The sequence below is a fragment of the Malaclemys terrapin genome, chromosome 7 (assembly GCF_027887155.1).
Source record: "Malaclemys terrapin pileata isolate rMalTer1 chromosome 7, rMalTer1.hap1, whole genome shotgun sequence".
Classification (NCBI taxonomy): domain Eukaryota; kingdom Metazoa; phylum Chordata; order Testudines; family Emydidae; genus Malaclemys; species Malaclemys terrapin.
In genome coordinates, this window is record NC_071511.1 from 26333403 (window position 1) to 26352805 (window position 19403).

The window sequence follows — 19403 nt, forward strand, 5'->3', positions numbered from 1 at the left end:
TTGTTAGTCTCTAAGGTGCCACAAGGACTCCTTGTTGTTTTTTCTTGAATACAATGTATCAAGCATGGCTGAAATTATTTTAAATAATGACTACTGACAGTAGTATGTATTCTGTCCAGTTTAAGTGTTTGCATGATTGGGAAATTACATAATACAAATATTTTAGTGTGACCCAGCAAGGTCTGGATTGCTGAGCGCTGAGTGTCACATGATATGAAAAAAATGTAATAGCGATCATAGGCAGTGTCTTATTTATTATTACCTGGCGGTGACTATATTTTATTACCTCTAGAAGTCAATAACTGAAATGTCAAATCTTTTTAGTTGTTTTCATAAGCTGAATCTGGTTAAAATTTATTCTCACTGATTAACATGCTGTGCCTGTGTGTGTATTATACAGTCTTCAGATTCTTATGCCTGATTGTTTTAACAGCCTGATCCTAGTAAAAGAAACAACTTCACAATTAAACCCTGAAAATAGGCTTTCACCATAACCGCTCATCATTGTTACTGTGAATGCTAATGTAATTGCTAGTATGCATGAAAACTTATATTCCTTTTAATCTGATCTTGCAATTATTCAGTAAGACTTTACACATTGAAAAAGAAATATCCAGGAACTCATATTTTACAATAGTAAACATAAAAGTATTGGGCTAGATTTTGCTCTCTGTTACACTCCTAAAACCCAGTGAATTTACTGGGCCAAATTCTGCATTCTATGATCCCATTTGTGTAGAAATCAGTATGATTGCATGGGGCATTAATTGGCACCATATTTGGCTCAGTGACTTTAGTGGGGTTGGAGAGGTATCAATAGAAACAAAGTCTGTCCCACTGTGTTTTCTTTCTTTCCTTAATTAGGTCCCAGTCCTGCATTTGTCTTCTGCTGGCAGACCCTTGGACCTACATAGAGCTAATCACGGGCTCAAGGGCTTAGAATTTGACTTTTGATAACATTTTTAGATTTTGGAATGAAAGGAGAACTGTAGGTGCCATACTGTAGATCCTGCCGTGACTGTATTTGGCCGATATGTTCCAGCACTTAACAACATAAGAGTGGCCTTACTGGGTTAGACCAAAGGTCCATCTAGCCCCGTATCCTGTCTTCTGAAATGGCCAATGCCAGGTGCTTCAGGGAGAATGAACAGACCAGGCAATCAATGGAATTGTCTCCCTTTCCCTGTTCAGACACAGAACAGAATGAAACTGATGGCAGACAACTATGATGATGACCATCACCACTTCCACCACCACCACCATCACCACCATCACCGGTCTCCTGGGAGGACCCAGCACTCAAATCACCGACCCTCTCCAGATCAGGTCAGTCACCTCCTTTCTTACCTTCACACTTACCCTTTTACCATTCTGAAATTTCAGGATAAAATAAATCTTCCAAAGAAATAATAAACAATATAAGTGATATGCTTTTTGAACTGAAACTAATAGCTTTGGTATTTATTTCCATCACTCAGGGAATCTAAACGTTTTCCTTTCTCTTTCTGTTTAGCTTTTGGTCTGTCTTATAATATTTTTCTTCCCTCTCTTCCTTTTTCTTTTGCTTTAAGCTTTTAAGCAGAGTCCCGATTCAACTGTTTAAATAGAAAGTTACTGAAGAGCTGCTTAGTTACTGCAACTTCACTATTAGGTACTTGCTTTTTGGAATAACTGCTATTCAAAGACTTGGTCAGTATTTCCATTATGAGCTTGTGTTCAGTTGTTCCTAAACTGGCCCCGAAAATATCTTTGAATTGAAACCATTCATTGGCAAATATTGCATTAACTCAGTTTTGGTTGTCTTTAGTAAACAAAATGTAAATGTTTTAGGATATACTTTAGAGTGATTTTCAAAAATGACTAGTGATTCTGGAGGGCCTCAATCTTTGAGTGCCCAACTTGAAACATCTTCAAGAGTGACTATCCTCTGACAATTGGGACCCATTAGTGTGTGTCAGTTTGGACACCCCAAAATTGAGCCACCACCTAAATCACTAATCATTTCTACAAATATCAGAACTTGTTTTTTAAATAAAAATACTCAAGTTTTGTTTATAATAATGATATTATAATGTTAATATTTTTACAAAATATGAAAAAATAAAGTAAATCAAAATTACTCAAATGTGATTCCATTTTAATTTTATATTAGCACAATTTCTAGGGCAATGTACATCACCTTGCCTATAATTTTAATACATAATATGGTGTAATTTTATTGTCACCCCAAAAATTTGTCTTTAGGAGGTTTTTTTTTATGCTGGTTCTGCAATTAATGTTGCTGTAAATAGGCAAATAATTGGTAAGTGTCAAATGTTAAGCCGCCGTAATCTTGGATTGTAGCAATCTGCATAAAGTGGATACCATGACATTAAACTTTATGATTTTGTTGTGTTTAAGATGGACGTTTTCTCAGACAGAAACTGAGGGCTTTTTGTTTTCTGAAATGCTAAGGCCTTGATCCTGCAACGACTCAAGCTCCTGTATCACTTTATGTATATGAGTAGTGCCATTGGAATTAATAGGACTATGCATGTGCATAAAGTTATGTACATGCTAAAGTCTTTGCAGGATTGGGGCTTTGAAGTGGACTTCTGAGAAATTTATTGAAAAGTGCTAAACAGTTTGCAGAATATTTGGGTTTAAAATTACTTGTCTATTTTAGCCCCTGTTTTTATATTACAGTATTATTGCCAAATTATATTTGACCCTAACTGTGTGAAACTATAAGGATTACAATTTTTATTTCTTTTCCTTTATATTATGTTATTGAAATAATTGTTTTTCTTTTTTTGCTATCTGCAAAATCTTTTCCTTCTTATTTTCTTTTTACCTCTGGTTCTCTTCCTCCCCCGTTTTCTCCTTTCCTCACCACTAATTAGAAGAAACTACCTCAGTGGGGTGGGATTGATGAGAGCCAGAGGACCAACATGGCAAAACTCAGCAGCATCTCTTATTGTGCTTCTGCCCTCTGTCTTCCCCTGATGAGACTATACTTAGAAGTAGGCTGAATTGATTAGGATATTTTTGATGCAATATCTTCACATATGATAGTGCCCTCTTTTCTGTTCATAGGATGGTTATTTCACTACTCCTGTACCACGCAGATGCTGCTACGTGATTATGACACATACTCAGCGACTAGTTTTCCAAACCATTTACTAAGCAGTAAATAAATATTGCTCCCTCCAAGGGAGCAAGAAGGAAGCAGGGGAGGGAGGAATTGTGACTTGCAGTGCCACCCACTTACATCTCTGTTGGTGGCAACTTACACAGGACACCAACCTTTGCTCAGGGCTGTGCTTAGTCACAGTAAGACTTGATAAGAGCACAGCCCACACTGGTCGTGCTGCAATTTTGTAGGTTGCACAATATGACTGCAGGTCAAAAGCTGCATTGTAAAGAAGTCACACACACTTCATATTCAGTAAAAAAAAATGGGGTCTTTAAAAATAAATATTTAAAATTGGAGATCTAGATTTTGTAAGATTTTTCTACAGACACACTGGTGCTAAAGAAGTAACATATCCCTACCAAAATATTATTTAAATGCTACATTTTGGGGAGTCTGATAAGAGCCTGAACTCTTTTCCTTGATTCTCTTCTGCAGAACACCAAAGCAATGACTTACTTATTAGAAAAAAGAACAGGCGTACTTGTGGCACCTTAGAGACTAACAAATTTATTTGAGCATAAGCTTTTGTGGGCTACAGCCCACTTCATTGGATGCATAGAATGGAACATATAATAAGGAGATATATATACACATACAGAGAACATGAAAAGGTGGGAGTTGTCCTACCAACTCTAAGAGGCTAATTAATTAAGGGAAAAAATTTTTTGTAGTGATCATCAAGATAGCTCATTTCAGACAGTTTGACAAGAAGGTGTGAGGCTATTTAACATGGGGAAATAGATTCAATGTGTGTAATGACTCAGCTGGTATGAAATAAGGATGCAGGTGCTGCTCAGAGGAAGAGGGAAGGGGCAAAGCAATAGTATGCTCAGACTAGGAAGAAGCGGGTAGGAGTTGAAGAGCATGATGAAGTCATCAGCAACAGGAGGAAGGGTCTGGGAGCAGCTAGACAGGAGAGCACAGAAGAAAATACATAGGAGGAGGGCACAGGGTCTATAGCAGGAGGAGGAAGAGAGCCTGAGTCTGATCTCACAATTCTATTGACAATATGGTATTATGCCTGATTTACACTGGTGTATGAGAATGCAAAATCTATTCCAAGAACATTTCATAGTTCATTTATTTTGGCAGGTAAATTAAATAATTGTATGAAAAAATTGTGTGGTTTGTAAAAACAACCATGAAATATACAAATGTTAAGAAATTGAGAATTTTCAGCCAGTGTGGATGGTAGTATTGTCAATAGTGACAGAAAATGAAGGGGAAGAGGTGAGAGGAAAGGTAAGGAGTTCAGTTTGGACCATGTTAAGCTTAAGTCAATGGTGAAACATGTAGGAGGAGAGAGGCTGAGATGCAGTATTGGGCTGAGGGATTCTGGTCAGATGTAGAAAGGTAGATTTGTGAGACATGCATGAAGACGGTAATTGAAGCCGTATGAGCAGAAGAGTTTGTACAAAGAAAGGATGTAAAAGCAGAAGAGGAGAAGGCAGGGATGGAACCCTACGATCCTCCCATGGAGATGAGAGAGGCTGAAGAAATAGCCAGAGAGAGATAGGAGAACTAGCAGAGACTGGAAGAATGAAAGCCCTGGGAAGAGAATAAGATATCATGAAGTACATTGATCAACGGTGTAAAAAGAAAGCAGAGAGGTCCATGAGGATGAAGATGGAGTAGAAGCCTTAAGATTTGGCTAAGAATAAAGTACTTGGAGCCTTAATGTGAGAGGTTTCAGTTCAGAGAGTGAAAGCCAGAGTGGAGGGGTGTCCAAATGGAACTTAGGTCAGTGATGGTAGATGACACATTGACTGAGTTTGGATATGAAGGGAAATTGGGCTTTATTGGAGAGCCTCAGGTGGGGCTGAGGTGTTTGAGGATAGAGCAGAACATGTTTGTGAGAGGAATGAACCCAAAGAGAATGAGAGACTGAAGAGGGTTTACAGCTTAGTCATTAGAGAAGAGGGAAGAAGGAACAGAGAAGAGGGCATACGAGCAGTAAAAAAGTCAATACATTGGTGGAGTGGAGGCTGGAGAAGGACTGAGAAGGAGAAGTAGGTGGCAGGTGGGCGATGTTGAAGGAAATCAAGAGTTGGTCAGAGAGAACTTGGACGGTGAGAGGTGAGAAAAATAAGCCGTTTTTGGTGAAGAGAAGATTGAGGAAGTGGCCATTTGAGGGAATGGGAGAGTTGATCCAGAGTTCTATGTCAAGAGGAAGTAACGGTAAGAGGAAAATTCATTGGCTGAAGCATCAATGTGGAAGGTGAAATCACCTTAGGTGAAAGTGGAGGAATGTTAGGTGAAGAAGAGGGAAAGCCAGGTGTCAAATCAAAGCAGGTGGATGGAGAGTAGGTGATGACAGCAGCATGCAGAGGGAGAGAATGAGTGAGAATGAGGGGAGTTGTAAACAGCGGGAACAGGAGAGTAGTAGCCTGATGCCACTATCTGATATTTGGAGTGAAAGGTAAGAGGAGAGGCCAAAAAAGAGCAGCTACCGAGGCAGAGCTGTGGCATAGCAATAGAAATTCTGGTTTCTGTGGATAGGAAGAGATGGAAGGAAGGAGAGATGAGGTTGTGCATAGCCGTCGTCTCTCTTTGGGTGAAATAAGTATTCCACAGTGAGGAAGAGAAGGAGCATAGGAAGGTAATGAAGGTGCAGATGGGTATAAGGTTTGAAGGGGAAGCCACTGGAGTGGAGATGGTGTCAGGGATGGTTGTGGGATTGAGAAGCTGGTGTCTGGGCAGATTATGTCAGAGGCAAGGAGGGGAATTGACAGAGAATGCAGAAGTGAGATATGGACTTGAAGTTGTGTGAGCGCAGGGGACAGAGGGATGAGGGTAGAGTGGGTGAACTTGGAGCAGTAAAGGGGAAGTGAAGAAGGGATGTGTGATAGAGATGACAGGAAGTAAGGGGGAGCAGTGAGTCAGAAAAGAGGTGTGATGAGAATGGTAGGACACTAATGAGAGAATATTATGCAGTCAAGGAGCAGAAGAACAGGAGGTAACAATAAAATGGAGGGTGAATATATCAACAAACCAGCAAGAAAGCACACTGATGGTACAGCAGTTAAACCACAGCAGTTAGTTAATTATGCATCAAGCAAATGAATAGATCCATAAGCTAATCATTGTCAAAAGAATCTCCAACAGAACAGCATGCTAGCTATGAATGTGAGAGAACTAATCATAGCCCGTGCTTACATTTTTCAGTTATGAATCATTTTTATCTGTCTGTGATCTGTTATTGTTTGCCATTCCATACTGTATCTTTGTTATTGCAGTTTGATTGTCATGTGGTTTTATTATGCAAACCTTTATTTCCCATTCACAACAGTATATTGCATACAAAATTCTGGATGTGTGGTTTTTGGTGACCATGATCCAACATGCTGGTAGTGGTGTGAAACCACAGAATAAACTGGAAAAATAAACATGTAAATGGTCAGGGGGCATTTTTAATTTTATAAGAAGAAAAAGATGGTGCACACTGTAACACATATGCCACTTAACAGGGACTGCTAGTTACCCTTTCAAGGTTGTCTATCAATTTTGAAGACTAAGCAGAAATTCCAAAAGATAAGGCATAACTTCTAGACAGAAAAAAGATATTTGAAATACACACAGCATTAACTTTGAAAAATATGTTTGTCTATGTTGTATTGAGTGGATATTAATGATTTTGAATGTTGATAGTTTTATATGTGTATTTATATATATAGACATATCTTTCTGGAAAACTTTGATGTTATATACAGCATATATGAACAAGTGTGTGTGCATGCTTGCATGAGAGAGTAAGAGATTTTCTACCCCTCAGCATATATTTGGGAAAGTAAGGTCAGGGCCGGCTCTAGGTTTTTGGCCACCCCCACCCCAGCCCTGGGCTTCCCCCCCCCCGCCCCCATCAGTGCCCTCCCCCACCCACACCCCCTGCGGCCCCAGCCCTGGGCTCCCCCACCTCCCCCCAAACATGACCTCCTCGTTCACCACAGCAGTCCCTGTTTACACTTGCAGTGGGGATCAAACCATTTCTCCTATTTTTATTTCACTTTAGTATAAATCTTGCCCCCCCCCATCCCCTGCAACCCCATCTTTAGTGCTCCAAATGCACATGGAAGGCATAGGGACTAACCCTCAAACCTTGTCCCCAGAAAGGGATGGGGATCTAGTAACGAGGGTTCAGGCAGCGGAGCGGGTGTGGGAGTGCTTGGGGGCTCTACACTGGCAGAGAAGCGGGGTGTGATGTACTCGTGGAGGAGGGTGGAGGAGGAGAGCGGGTATCAGGAGGGTTGCTGGAGAAGAGGTTCAGGGGAAGGGGGAGGTGCGGGAGGAGAAGGCTGGGGGAGGGTACAAGGGGAGAGGTGCGGGTGAAGGGAGAGTACAAGGGGAAGGGGTTCGGCGAAGGAGCGATGTGGGGAGGTACAAGTGAAGAGGCTGTGAGCGGGATGGGGGGGGTGCAAGGGCTGAGAGGGGCAGGTGCTGACAGCTGCTTCCCCAGCCCCGTGCAGGCAGAGGTGAGAGGACGGACATTGACCCCCAGGTGCCCAAGTTGTGGGGGTCCCCCGGCGGGGCAGTATCCCCCACTCCCCTGCTCGGAGCCAGGCTCTGCCTCTCCCCACCCCTGGCACTGTTGGGGCCTGGGGCAAGCAGCGCAGGGCTGAGGCGGGGGAGGTGCGTGGCAGGCTGGGTCCGGGGGCAGGAGGGGGCAGCTCGGGCTGGCCAGCCACTCGTCCCATCAGTGCACGAGCTGGGATCTGTGCCCCCTGCCCAGCCCGGCAGTGCCCTGGACAGCCCACTTGGGCGAGGAAACGCCGCGCCGCCCTGGGGAGACTCAGAGCAGCAGTGGTGGCAGCAGCGGTGGTGGTGGGATAATTGGCCTCTCAGAGTTGGTAAGACAACTCCCACTTGTTTATGCTCTCTGTATGTGTGTATATATATCTCCTCAATATATGTTCCATTCTATATGCATCCGAAGAAGTGGGCTGTAGCCCACGAAAGCTTATGCTCCTCTTCCCTGCATCCCAGGCCCCACTTCCTTCCCTCCCTCCCCGGCTCCTCACACACTCCTCTCGCCGCCGCAGCCCGAGCTCAGCTCCAGGGGACAATGCTCTGGCTCTCCAGCAGCAGGGCTCTGGCCAAGGCCGGCTCCTGGCTTTTTGCCGCCCCCTCCCCAAAAAATGGGGCCGGAGTGCCGCCCCAAGCACATGCTTGGAGCGCTGGTGCCTAGAGCCGGCCCTGAGTAAGACCCTCTCCACCCTTTATGTATATCTATGTGTGCATATACTTGTTATAAAGAGAGAGGGTGTGTTATCAATCTATATGTAGATAACATAAACACAGACCTTGGAGACGAATAAACACACTCACATTTTTCACACGATGTTGTTTGCTAAGGCTATACTTTACATATTATATTTACATTATAGATGCTCTATCAGGGCAAGATTGAGACTTTTCAGCTCACCCTGAGTAAGGAGCAGCATGTGAGTGTGCTGCCCCAGAAGTAACCCAGGGTAGGAATTGTGACTCCTGGCAAAGGAGACTACTCCTTTACTGGGTGTAACATACTCCTCCTCTTCAGCCTGATCAAATCCACTGACTGATGTGTTAAGGGAGAATAGCTAAGTCTCTACCTGCTCCTTGCCCCTCTTCCCCTCTTTCTGCCCATCTGTTTGGGAGAGAAGGGAGTAAAGGTACACAGCCCCAGCTTAGCTTCACATGTCTGGACTCAATGTCTAGAGAAGCCCTAAAAAAGCTGCATAGAGAATAGGGGTATTCTTACTCCCCTGTGTGAGTGTATGTGTCAGACACAATATGGACATACATGATTGTTGTACCTCTGGTTTTTATATCTCATATGTATTGGTATTGAGTAAGTTAAAAAAAGTAAAATAAATACACCTCAGTACAGTATTTGTAATTTTCAGTTATTTCATCCAGAATTGGCTGTTAACAAACTCTAAAAACAAATTAAATCTGCAACTTTTTATTTAGATTCTTTGATTCTTTCCCTTCAGCTTGTGCTTGAGAGTTGGCAACTTACTTAAATTCCGCCTGGAAACTTATTGGCAGTCAGTGCAGATCTTGGAGCATTGACGTAATCTGCTCCCAAAGTGAAATTCTCCTTAATAAGCATTCAGAGCTAGCTTCAGTTTCCAAGTGGCTGTAACATAGGTAGCCCCATGTAGAGTGCATTTCAGTAACTTAATCTGGATCATTGGAACAAAAAAACCTCATGGGGGATAAATGTGAACACCCAGATTTGGACACTCCTGACGCCTTTGTCTTGTACAGACCTCAAGAAGCTTTTTCTTGAGAGACTCTCCTCCTCCCACACTTTGTAATCTAGAGGAAGGTGCTTCAGACCAGCAGACTGAGTTCTATTCCTAGATCTTCCATTGGGTGCTGATAATATTTCTCTCTGCTTCACAACCCTTATTAACTAAGGCATCACATCCCTGCCTTAGAGGGAGGCAACTGTCATTCATCCATTTTACAGATAAGGTAATAGAGGAACCGTACCAGCTCACTTCAGGATAAACTGGGAATAGAACACAGGTTTCTATAATTATAGACCCAATTTTCATCCACTCTGCCACATTGCCTTTTAGAAGGAATATAATATTCTCTCTCTCCTGACAATCTGCTCCCAAAACCAGGAACAAAACCTAAGAAATCTGATCTTTGTTAGTGTTTCTAATACCAAGCATTCAAAAATTATTACTCTGACCCACCCAAAATCATGAGATTTTAAAAAATAATATTTTGGGTGCTTTTTCTTTGCCTTCTGGTTTTAGGGCCTTTAGTGTACACATTGGTCATGTTTTCATGCTTTTCTCTGCAGCCACGAGGATTACAAATGTACCTTATTAAAAGGAAATCTGAGATTCTCACATAATCACAGGATTCTAGGAGCTGGGGCTTTAAAAAGAAAACAAACCACCAAATATGGTGAGAGGTACTTTTCTGTTACCTGACTCTTATCCTGCTTCTAAGTATATGGACGGAAATGTAAAAAAACAGGTTCAATATTACAAATTTATGGAATGGGGGTTAGCCAAGAGTCTTGTTTTAGTCATTGCTTTAGCTTATTAATGTATCAAGTGAGTATGGTAATTTGAAAAGTATAAATTAGAAGCTGTGAATCAAAAACCCAAATTAAACTAGGTCTGGTTTTGGTTTGTGACTGGAAAAGAAAACCATGATTGAGAGTTTGCCACAATCAAAACCAAAACTTGCTTTCTAAACTCATCAATATGTAAAACTAAATTTTTTACATATCACAAAAACAATAGAAATTGGGCTGATAAGGAAAGCACCAACTCAGCTTCTAATATAAGAAGGAGCTACTGTGGTATAGCAGTTTAGTGCATACCCTTGGGAGCCAGTGTCAATGGGCTCCAGACACTGACTCATTGTTTGACTTTGGGAAAACATTAAACTACAGTACACCTAAACCATTGATACAACTTTAACATGGATTCTGTATAATAATAGTAATAATAAATTAATTAATACCACACAGGGCTGGTGTTAATTAATTAATGCTTGTAATGCACTTTGAGATGCAAAGATGAAAGGTGCTAGAGTGAAGTGCAAAGTGATGGTAAAAGTAATTTCAGGTTTTACAGTATTTCCCCTTACTTTCACATGTTGCTGGGTACATGCACTTTAGGGCGCTTATGGTGTGAATAACTTCCAGTTCATGTGGTCATAGTAGCTGAGGAAAATAGAACATTGCTCAGATTAAACAGTCAATCCTGTCTATTTTACAAATATTTTATTTTAAAAATATTATAATTTAATAAAGATATTTCACACTAATTAAGATAAATACAATAAAAACAACTTTTATCATGGTCAGCATCATGTAGTACACAGTTGTCATGGTCATTTTTCATTCCAGGCATGGAGGAAAACTGGTATATCACATACGACTGTGTGGCAGCTGTTAGCTAATGCTGACCTTTTAGTGGCAGCCACTGTATTTCTCATTTTTTTTATACAGTCAAAAGTCAAGACTTAGGCATTGACTGAGTAACTAATTGAAGTCAATGAGACTAGTCATGTGCTTAAAATTAAACATGTGCTTACGTGCCTTCCTGACTCAAGTCCTTAATGATGACTTCATACTGCATATCAGAGAACGTGCAGAGGACTATTCCTGCCTTTAATATTTACATAGCTACTAATACCTACTTTATTCCAAAAAGGGGACTGGACCAACCCTTCATCCAACTTCCTTTGGCCTTTGAGGAAGTTTGGATTTTGTTTCACACTGAAGTTTCACAGAAGATCTTTTATATTTGTAATAGCCCAGATGAAAACCCTACGTCCAAAGAGCCCTGAACTTTGGGGAAGTTCTGATCTGGATCTCTGTTTTGTAGATCAGGCTAATCCCTAGTTTATTCTAATTTGACAATGCTGCATTTATATTCATATCACAGTGTTAATTAAAGTCTAGTAAGCTCTTTAATCAAGTAAAACCCTATGTAAATGGGAAATATGTATTACTGTTGTTATCCCTAGCCTTATATTTATAATTATTACAGCAATATGAATTTTCATATGCCTTTTAATCATATTTAAACTTGCACTCTTTCTGGCAGATAAGTTGGAGTGCAGAGGTTAGGTTTTACTGTCTATGTTACCTCCAGAAGATGGATTCTGTATATTGAAAAGTTATACCTATCCTTTGCTTAGAGAAATAAATTTATTTTATGTTTTGAGGTTTAATGAATGTGATATAAATGTATACATACTGTCCTGTGTGTATATTTATATATATCTATATTTATATGTCAGCTTTGCAGAATCTTTTCCACATATGGAAGAATTTCTTGAGATCATGTTTAGTTGTAGAAACTTCTCCCCATCACTTCCCAGGAGTGTGCGTATTAGGATATACAGTACTTATATAGAGGTTTATATTTATCTTACATTGCTTAGTAGAAAAATTAACTGCCACCATCAGAGCCTAAAGTAGGTTTAGAAAGCAGCTGAAAGAGGCAAAAAAAAATTCCATTCTGTAATTTACAGTAACTTGATAACAAAAATTGCATATCTGATACTTTTAATGTTGGTTATTTACATGAGATAGCATGTCATAGGCTTTCATTACAAAGGAGTTTATACATTTTTGCATTGCAAATCGATTTCATGGACCACTTCTTTTAGGAAGCTTTGGATTTCGACTTCATCTAGTGATAAAGTTTTAAAATATATAAGTACATGGTGAAACATCTTATTCATATTATTGTTAGTAAGGGAGTGCTAAAGTCAGTGGTCACATTGTACTTATTGTATTTGGGTACATCTTAAGAATACACAAATAGGCAAATTATGGGACTTATTTTAAGGTCCTCTTTATAACTTGCTGACTCATTATTAATTGTGACCACTTTTGTCATGGACAGATTTGAAAATATGTCTGTGAGTCCAGTAGGTAAAGCTAAAGGATTTTTTAAGATTTATTCAACTTTCTGAGTATGTAAATGAATCTTCACAGCCAGTCTCTTCCCATTTTCCAGTTACAGGCTCAGTTCTGCATGTCATTTGTGCACAGAACTCTCACTTCCGTTCTATGTACGGAAGGCTTGTGGAATTGGGCCCTAAGATATATTTGACCTTACAAGTTTCTTATAAGTGACTAACAGATAAAACATTCTCAGAGCTGTTATAAATATTTAAGATTTCCTGAGTTTAAAAGGTGTAATTTAAAGACCTTTTATTACAAAGCAAGTAAATGTGTACATCAAAGGAAATAGAAATAGCTCTGAGGGAATTAATATATGTAAGTATCGTTGTTTGCAATGTCTCAGGGCTTGTAGTTACATGTTTAATGAACCATCACTAGCCACACACAATAAGGAGATATGATTGTAAATCAGGCTTTAGAAAGCTAGTTCAAGAAGTGAGCAGGTTATCACCACATTTACTTACCGTACATGGAGATGTTAATTCCTAGCATGCATGCAACATGAAAGGGAGCTGTGATGAGCCTTGTCAGGCAGGGTCTTCTGTTGTAGCAAGAAAGTCAGAACAGCTTAACTCATCTGGGTTCTTCTGTTATCTATGTTGTGAAAGCATTTATCTAAAAAGAGATTTTATCCCAGCTAGTATTTTAGAATTATTTTATTTTAGATAAAGAATTTTATAAAGATACTAGAATGTTGTTAATGAAAAAATACCTCGTTTGCAGTATTATAGCTTCATGAAGGGATTTCTTGGCTCTCTTTTGAATCAGACACCTAAGGCCTGATTCACTCTTGCTCTGTGCTTTTTTGTAGCTGTTTATACCAATGAACTACAGAACGAGTGAAAAATGCTACCATATCAGTATGAGAGCCTTTTACATTCAATTTGCACTCCCTTGTGTACAGGAGTACCCAATGTGCATGGCAACAGTCATTTGGGCTCATAATTTTCAGTCACCTGATGTGTTACAAAATTCACATACATATTATTTTAGCCATGACTAACAGGCTACCCCTTTTCTAATCCCTTCTTTAGTAGAGTTCCATTCATCTAAGATTCAACTGCCACAGTTTTACTGTTGATAGATAGACCTTAAAGATCTGGAAGCTGAGAAATATGATTGTGAAATCTATTTTTAGATACACTTCAGTATTATAACAAATATAGTTTGTAGAAGCTCATCAAGCATAACAAGTTAACCAGGCAACACTGGAGTCAGTTGAAGTTTTGCCATTAATTTCAGTAGGTACTAGGTCAGAATCATTAGGCCATCGTAACAGCAGTAGACTGATCTCAATGGCCAGCAATGTTGTGATAAAGCCAAGTTAAAAGATTTATACATAGATTATCAAAATGTACTTGGCAGGCAATCATTAGCCATTTTTAGTAAATAACACTGCAAAAATAAAGATATATGTTGGATTTCAGATGCTTTTTCGCATGTGCATAATTGAAAACTTGCTTTTGATTTAACGTTTTGGATGCCATTGATCTGTAATGCGAGCTGGTATCTTTTCAGCATTTTAAAATGTATAAACCAACTGAAATATCAAGGTTTGAAAAGCAGCTAATGTATACACATGCATTAGTCAAAAATTGTTTGATTATGGTTTATTGTTTGAAAGATCCATAGATTAATGACTCTCTATGGTACACACTGACAAGAGAGACTAACACTTTTTCTGGTGCAAGTCTATGATAGTAATGATTGCTGGGGCATTTTAAAATTTCAATTTGCACCATAATACATCAAGAATGTGTTGACTGGCTATCAAGGCTGCTTCCCCATTCTGAACTTTAGGGTACAAATGTGGGGGCCTGCATGAAACTTCTAAGCTTAATTACCAGCTTAGATCTGGTCTGCTGCCACCACTCCCAAAGTGCTAATTCCCTTCCCTGGGTAGCCTTGAGAGACTCCTCACCAATTCCCTGGTGAATACAGATCCAAACCTCTTGGATCTTAAAACAAGCAGAAATTAACCATCCCCCTCCTTTCTCCCACCAACTCCTGGTGGATCAAGATCCAACCCCCTTGGATCTAAAAACAAGGAAAAATCAATCAAGTTTTCAAAAAGAAGGCTTTTAATTAAAGAAAAAGTTAAAAATCATCTCTGTAAAATCAGGATGGGAAATAACTTTACAGGGTAATCAAACTTAAAGAGCCCAGAGGAATCCCCTCTAGCCTTAGGTTCAAAGTTACAGCAAACAGAGATAAACACTCTAGCAAAAAGGTTCATTTACAAGTTGAGAAAACCAAGATAAAAACTAACACGCCTTGCCTGGCTGTTTACTTACAAGTTTGAAATATGAGAGACTTGTTCAGAAAGATTTGGAGAGCCTGGATTGATGTCTGGTCCCTCTCAGTCCCAAGAGCGAACAACCACCAAAACAAAGAACACAAACAAAAACCTTCCCCCCCCCCCACCAAGATTTGAAAGTATCTTGTCCCCTTATTGGTCCTTTGGGTCAGATGTCAGCCAGGTTACCTGAGCTTCTTAACCCTTTACAGGTAAAAGGATTTTGGAGTCTCTGGCCAGGAGGGATTTTATAGTACTGTACACAGGAGGGCTGTTACCCTTCCCTTTATAGTTATGACATTGGCAATATACCTCAGCGTGCTTCAAAGAATCATAGACTCATTTTTGCACTGACTTATCTGTCTTCATTGAGTTATCAAACTCTAGTTCATGGTAGAATATTTTTCTTTCAAAATCAATGAACACTGTCGTCCTGTGTGTGTGATTCTTCAATATCTTGAACTTTGGGTAATCATTTATATCTAAGCAAAGGAATTACAAGGTGAGTGTAAAGTGCTACTGTTCTGATTTGGTACCATTTTACACCACTTTGCACAAGCATAAATGATTACAGAAGGTGTAATGTAGTACAGAATCAGTCCTCACATTTTTAACACAAACCATTGTGATTAGGTATTATAGGGATATGAAAAATCACATCTTGCATATAATTTGTGTGGGCAATGGTGAATGGGTCCTTTTAATATCCCTTACTGAGCCCTATCCTCTGTGTAGTTGTGTTAAATTTACCAGGGCCAAGATTTATAATTATTTTAACAATGAGATTGTCACTTTAGTGTAGTCCTAGGAAACTGATAAAAAGAGTGCACAATAGCAAAGGCAAAAATTGTAGATCCTAAACCATCAGGATATTGGAAATAGATTAAGGTACCATAGGGAGGAGGCTCCACTGAGACAGATAATGAACAAATACTTTCAGCTCTTTTCTGAACCACACTCTAGCACCAAATGTTTTTAGAACAGTCAATCACTATTATCCATAGAAGCCATAATTTAATATTATGAGTATTAACACAAAAGTTAATATAATATATAAATTAAGATAGTTTTTTCAGAGATGTTGATATTGGGGACATTGATCCCCAATTATGGTAGGTATATGTCTTTGATCATAAAATACTGGTGGTCGTCTGTACATAATCTGGGTGTGTGGTAGGAAGTAGAGATGTAGTATGCAATTTATTTTCTAGAGAAGCTGTAAATCAAGTCACAATAATATCATCATAGATTTTTAGAGAAGGTAAATTGAGACTTTTTTGATGTTTTTAATGGTAGAAAAATAAAAATCTAGCTAAAGTTTTTGACTCATTTGTGCATTATAATAGATTATAGTGTTAACTAAATTAACTTTCCCAACCTGATTAATACATGCACAAAATAAGATCTTGTTACAGTAGTTCTCACAACAAAATAGATGCAGGAAAAAGAAAAAGATGAAAGAGAAATTTTATTAATATTGATAGATACATAGATTTGAAAGCCAGAAGGGGCCATTGTAATCAACTGGTCTAATCTCCAGTATAACACAGAGTAATGAACCTCACCCAGGTGCATTAAGACCATAATTTGTGTTTCAGTTTAGGCCAATCTTTTAGAAAAATATTCAATCCTGATCTAAAGACTGCAAATGATGGAGAATCCACCATATTCTTAGGTATAGTAAATTGTTCCGCTGTTTAATTGCCCTCACTGTTTTCTTTAAAAAAAAGGTGCCTTATGTTTAGTGTGAATTTGTCTAGCTTCAGCTTCCAGCCATTGGATCTTGTTATGCCTTTTTCTGTTAGATTAAAAAACATGATCATGCCCTACAAGTATCTATAAGAGGAAAAGATTTTTAATAGTTCTGAAGTCACTTCTTTACTAGTGGCAGCATGAGACCTTCGTCAAATGTCCCACAGGTTGAAATCCCCCAAACAATTTGGATAAATTTACTCTTTAAAAAGGATGATGATAATCAGTTGATAATCTGAGTTATGTGCCAACCATATTTTTTAATATTAAAACTGAACAGATAGACAAAGCTTGTGAAAAGAACCAAAATTTTCAAATAAGGAAAGATACAAACATAATGGCGAATTCAATGGAAAAGTTGAATAGCATAATTTTGAAAACAATCATAAAAGGCAAATGAATACAGTAACAATCCACCTGTAATAAACTTCTGTTTCAATCTAACTACATATGGTTTTATTAACATGAGACCATGTACAAATGGCTCTGTATTGTAGTCAGTGGTAGTCCAAGAGTAAAATTTGGCCCATAGAAATCATTCTATAACCACACTAAAAATGTATTTTGCCAATCATATTATGCAGTGGAAAATACACAGTTGGAATCTTGTGGAGTTTCTTAACCCTCAGGTATTTCTTACATAGTTCACACCCTGGACCTATTCTCCTATTGATGTGTATGCAATACTGTTGAAAGGAATATGCATAATGAGCAAGTGTAATATACATGATACCTTTGTACAATAGCTCAATACAGTGGTTTTAGTTTTGCAACGCTAGCTTAGCACTGAGAAAGGAATTGTCATATAAAGAAATAGTTCAACTATGGTGTCTCATAAAACCACAAACTCCATTATTGTCTGCCTGTGCTCTGCCCTGAGGCCCCACCTCCATTTGGCCTCTTCCCTTTGAGGCCCTGCCTGCTGCTCACTCCTCTCTTCCCCCGACCCCTCTGTGAGTGGCCGGCAAGGCTTTGGGGGGACAAGGCCAAGTGGAAGTGGGGCCTCAGGGTGGAGCATGAGTGGGGCCTCGGGGGAAAGAGGTTGAATGGGGGTGGGGTCTTGGAGGAGAGCAGCGGTCATGGCCATGGTCCGGGTTCTTGGGCCCACAAAAGATTAATCCAGCCCTGCTGCAACCTCACCATCTCTCCCCTTGAATGTGGATTAAGGGGGTGGCTATAAATATGGGGAGTTGGCTCCCTGCCATACCAGTCATAGGAGTTCAGAAACTCCCCTTCCCCCATTTCCTCTTCTTTAAAGAATACCTCCTTTAGATCCTTTACCAGTCCATTTTATCTCATCACTGTAGCCCTTCCCAACGGAGTACCTGCACTGGACATCTGCCCCATATTTACATTATAAGTTGCAACATCATAGCCTAACTTCCATTCCATGTTCACCTGATCTAAGATGAGCCAGCTGTGGGGAAGGCAAAAAACCCCTACTTTGCCTTGGCCAATCTGGCAGTGAGAGAAAAAAATTCCTTCCCAGGCTCCCAAGAAAGGAGCGACTAGCACAATGCCCACAGCAAATTCTGACAAAATCCAGGGGTGGGAGGGTGGATGCTGCTCTGCCTGGTTGAGGTAAAAGAGGGCTTTTCCTGCTCCAGAATGAACCTGCAGGGGTGGCTCAGCATCCCCACACTGACCTGGTGTGCAGCTTCAGCAAAAAGGTCACTCCTTATTTCTCTAGCCCTTAAAGGGGCACACACGTTTTCCAACAAACCAGAAAATGGTCCCCACAGCTTAATGTGTGGTGAGGTCTGTGCCAGGACTAGCCCATTTGGGGCCTCCACAAGAATATTTCCCTGCCTCCCCAAAATACTAATAATTAATAGGGGGGCCCTGGAGCTGCTCAGGGTCCTAATCAATTGCTTGGTCTGCTTATGTCTAGCGCTGGCTCTGGGTGAGGTCATTCACCAAATTTTGATATTTTGCTTTCTCTACTTCAAAAAGAGAGACACAAATATAGGGAGAGCAGAATATGGGAGTTTAATTCCATGTTATGGAGGTAAGGAGTGAACATTTTCCATGTTCGTATCCCTTTTCTTTCCTTTATTGAAAGTTCCAAATTTTGTTCTCAGTCACATGGGTACATTTCCCTTTGAAGTCCATCAGCATTCTCAGAACAGAATTTGGGCCATAATTCTTAATTTTGAGAGATGTAATAGTTAAAGAAGAAATTAATATTTGCCTATTGAAAAATTAACAATGGACTAGACCAGTGGTAGGCAACCTGCGGCCCATCAGGGTAATCTGCTGGCAGGCCACGAGACAGTTTGTTTACATTTATCGTCCGCAGACCTGGCCGCCCACCACTCCCAGTGGCTGGGAACGGCGAACCGAGGCCACTAGGAGCTGCGGGTGGCCATCCCTGTGGATGGTCAATGTAAACAAACTGTCTCACGGCTCGCCAGCGGATTATCCTGACGGGCCACGTGCAGCCTGCGTTGCCCACCACTGGACTAGACAGTAGAACAGCTGCATGTGGTTAGGGAAGGTTCTTTGTAAACATGGAGTTCCTTATTTTTGTTGATTTCTGTAGTTATTTTTTAAAGATACCAACAAAGATTAACATAACTTGTGTTTCTTGGGTGAATGAAATGGGATCAAACTACTCTATGTGAGTGAAATCATGTAGTCTTTCCTCAGCCCTTAATCTAGCAAAACTCCTGAGGGCTTCTAAGTTATTCAGTTAAAGTCAATGGCCTGAGTAAGAGTAACTCCTACAGAATTCAACGGGAGCTGTT

General features: G+C 39.9%; 1 protein-coding gene across 2 annotated transcripts in view; it reads left to right on the plus strand.

The window, feature by feature from the left end:
• Nucleotides 1-19403, plus strand: part of ERC2 (ELKS/RAB6-interacting/CAST family member 2) — an 866973-nt gene that overhangs the window by 670097 nt on the left and 177473 nt on the right. For both annotated transcript variants that reach the window (XR_008445768.1, XM_054035803.1), the window contains one exon: nt 1192-1326. Coding sequence is in view for 1 of the 2 variants with exons in the window: in XM_054035803.1 (XP_053891778.1) it covers nt 1192-1326 (135 nt within the window). In the remaining variant the exon portion in view is untranslated. The remainder of the gene's footprint in view (nt 1-1191; nt 1327-19403) is intronic.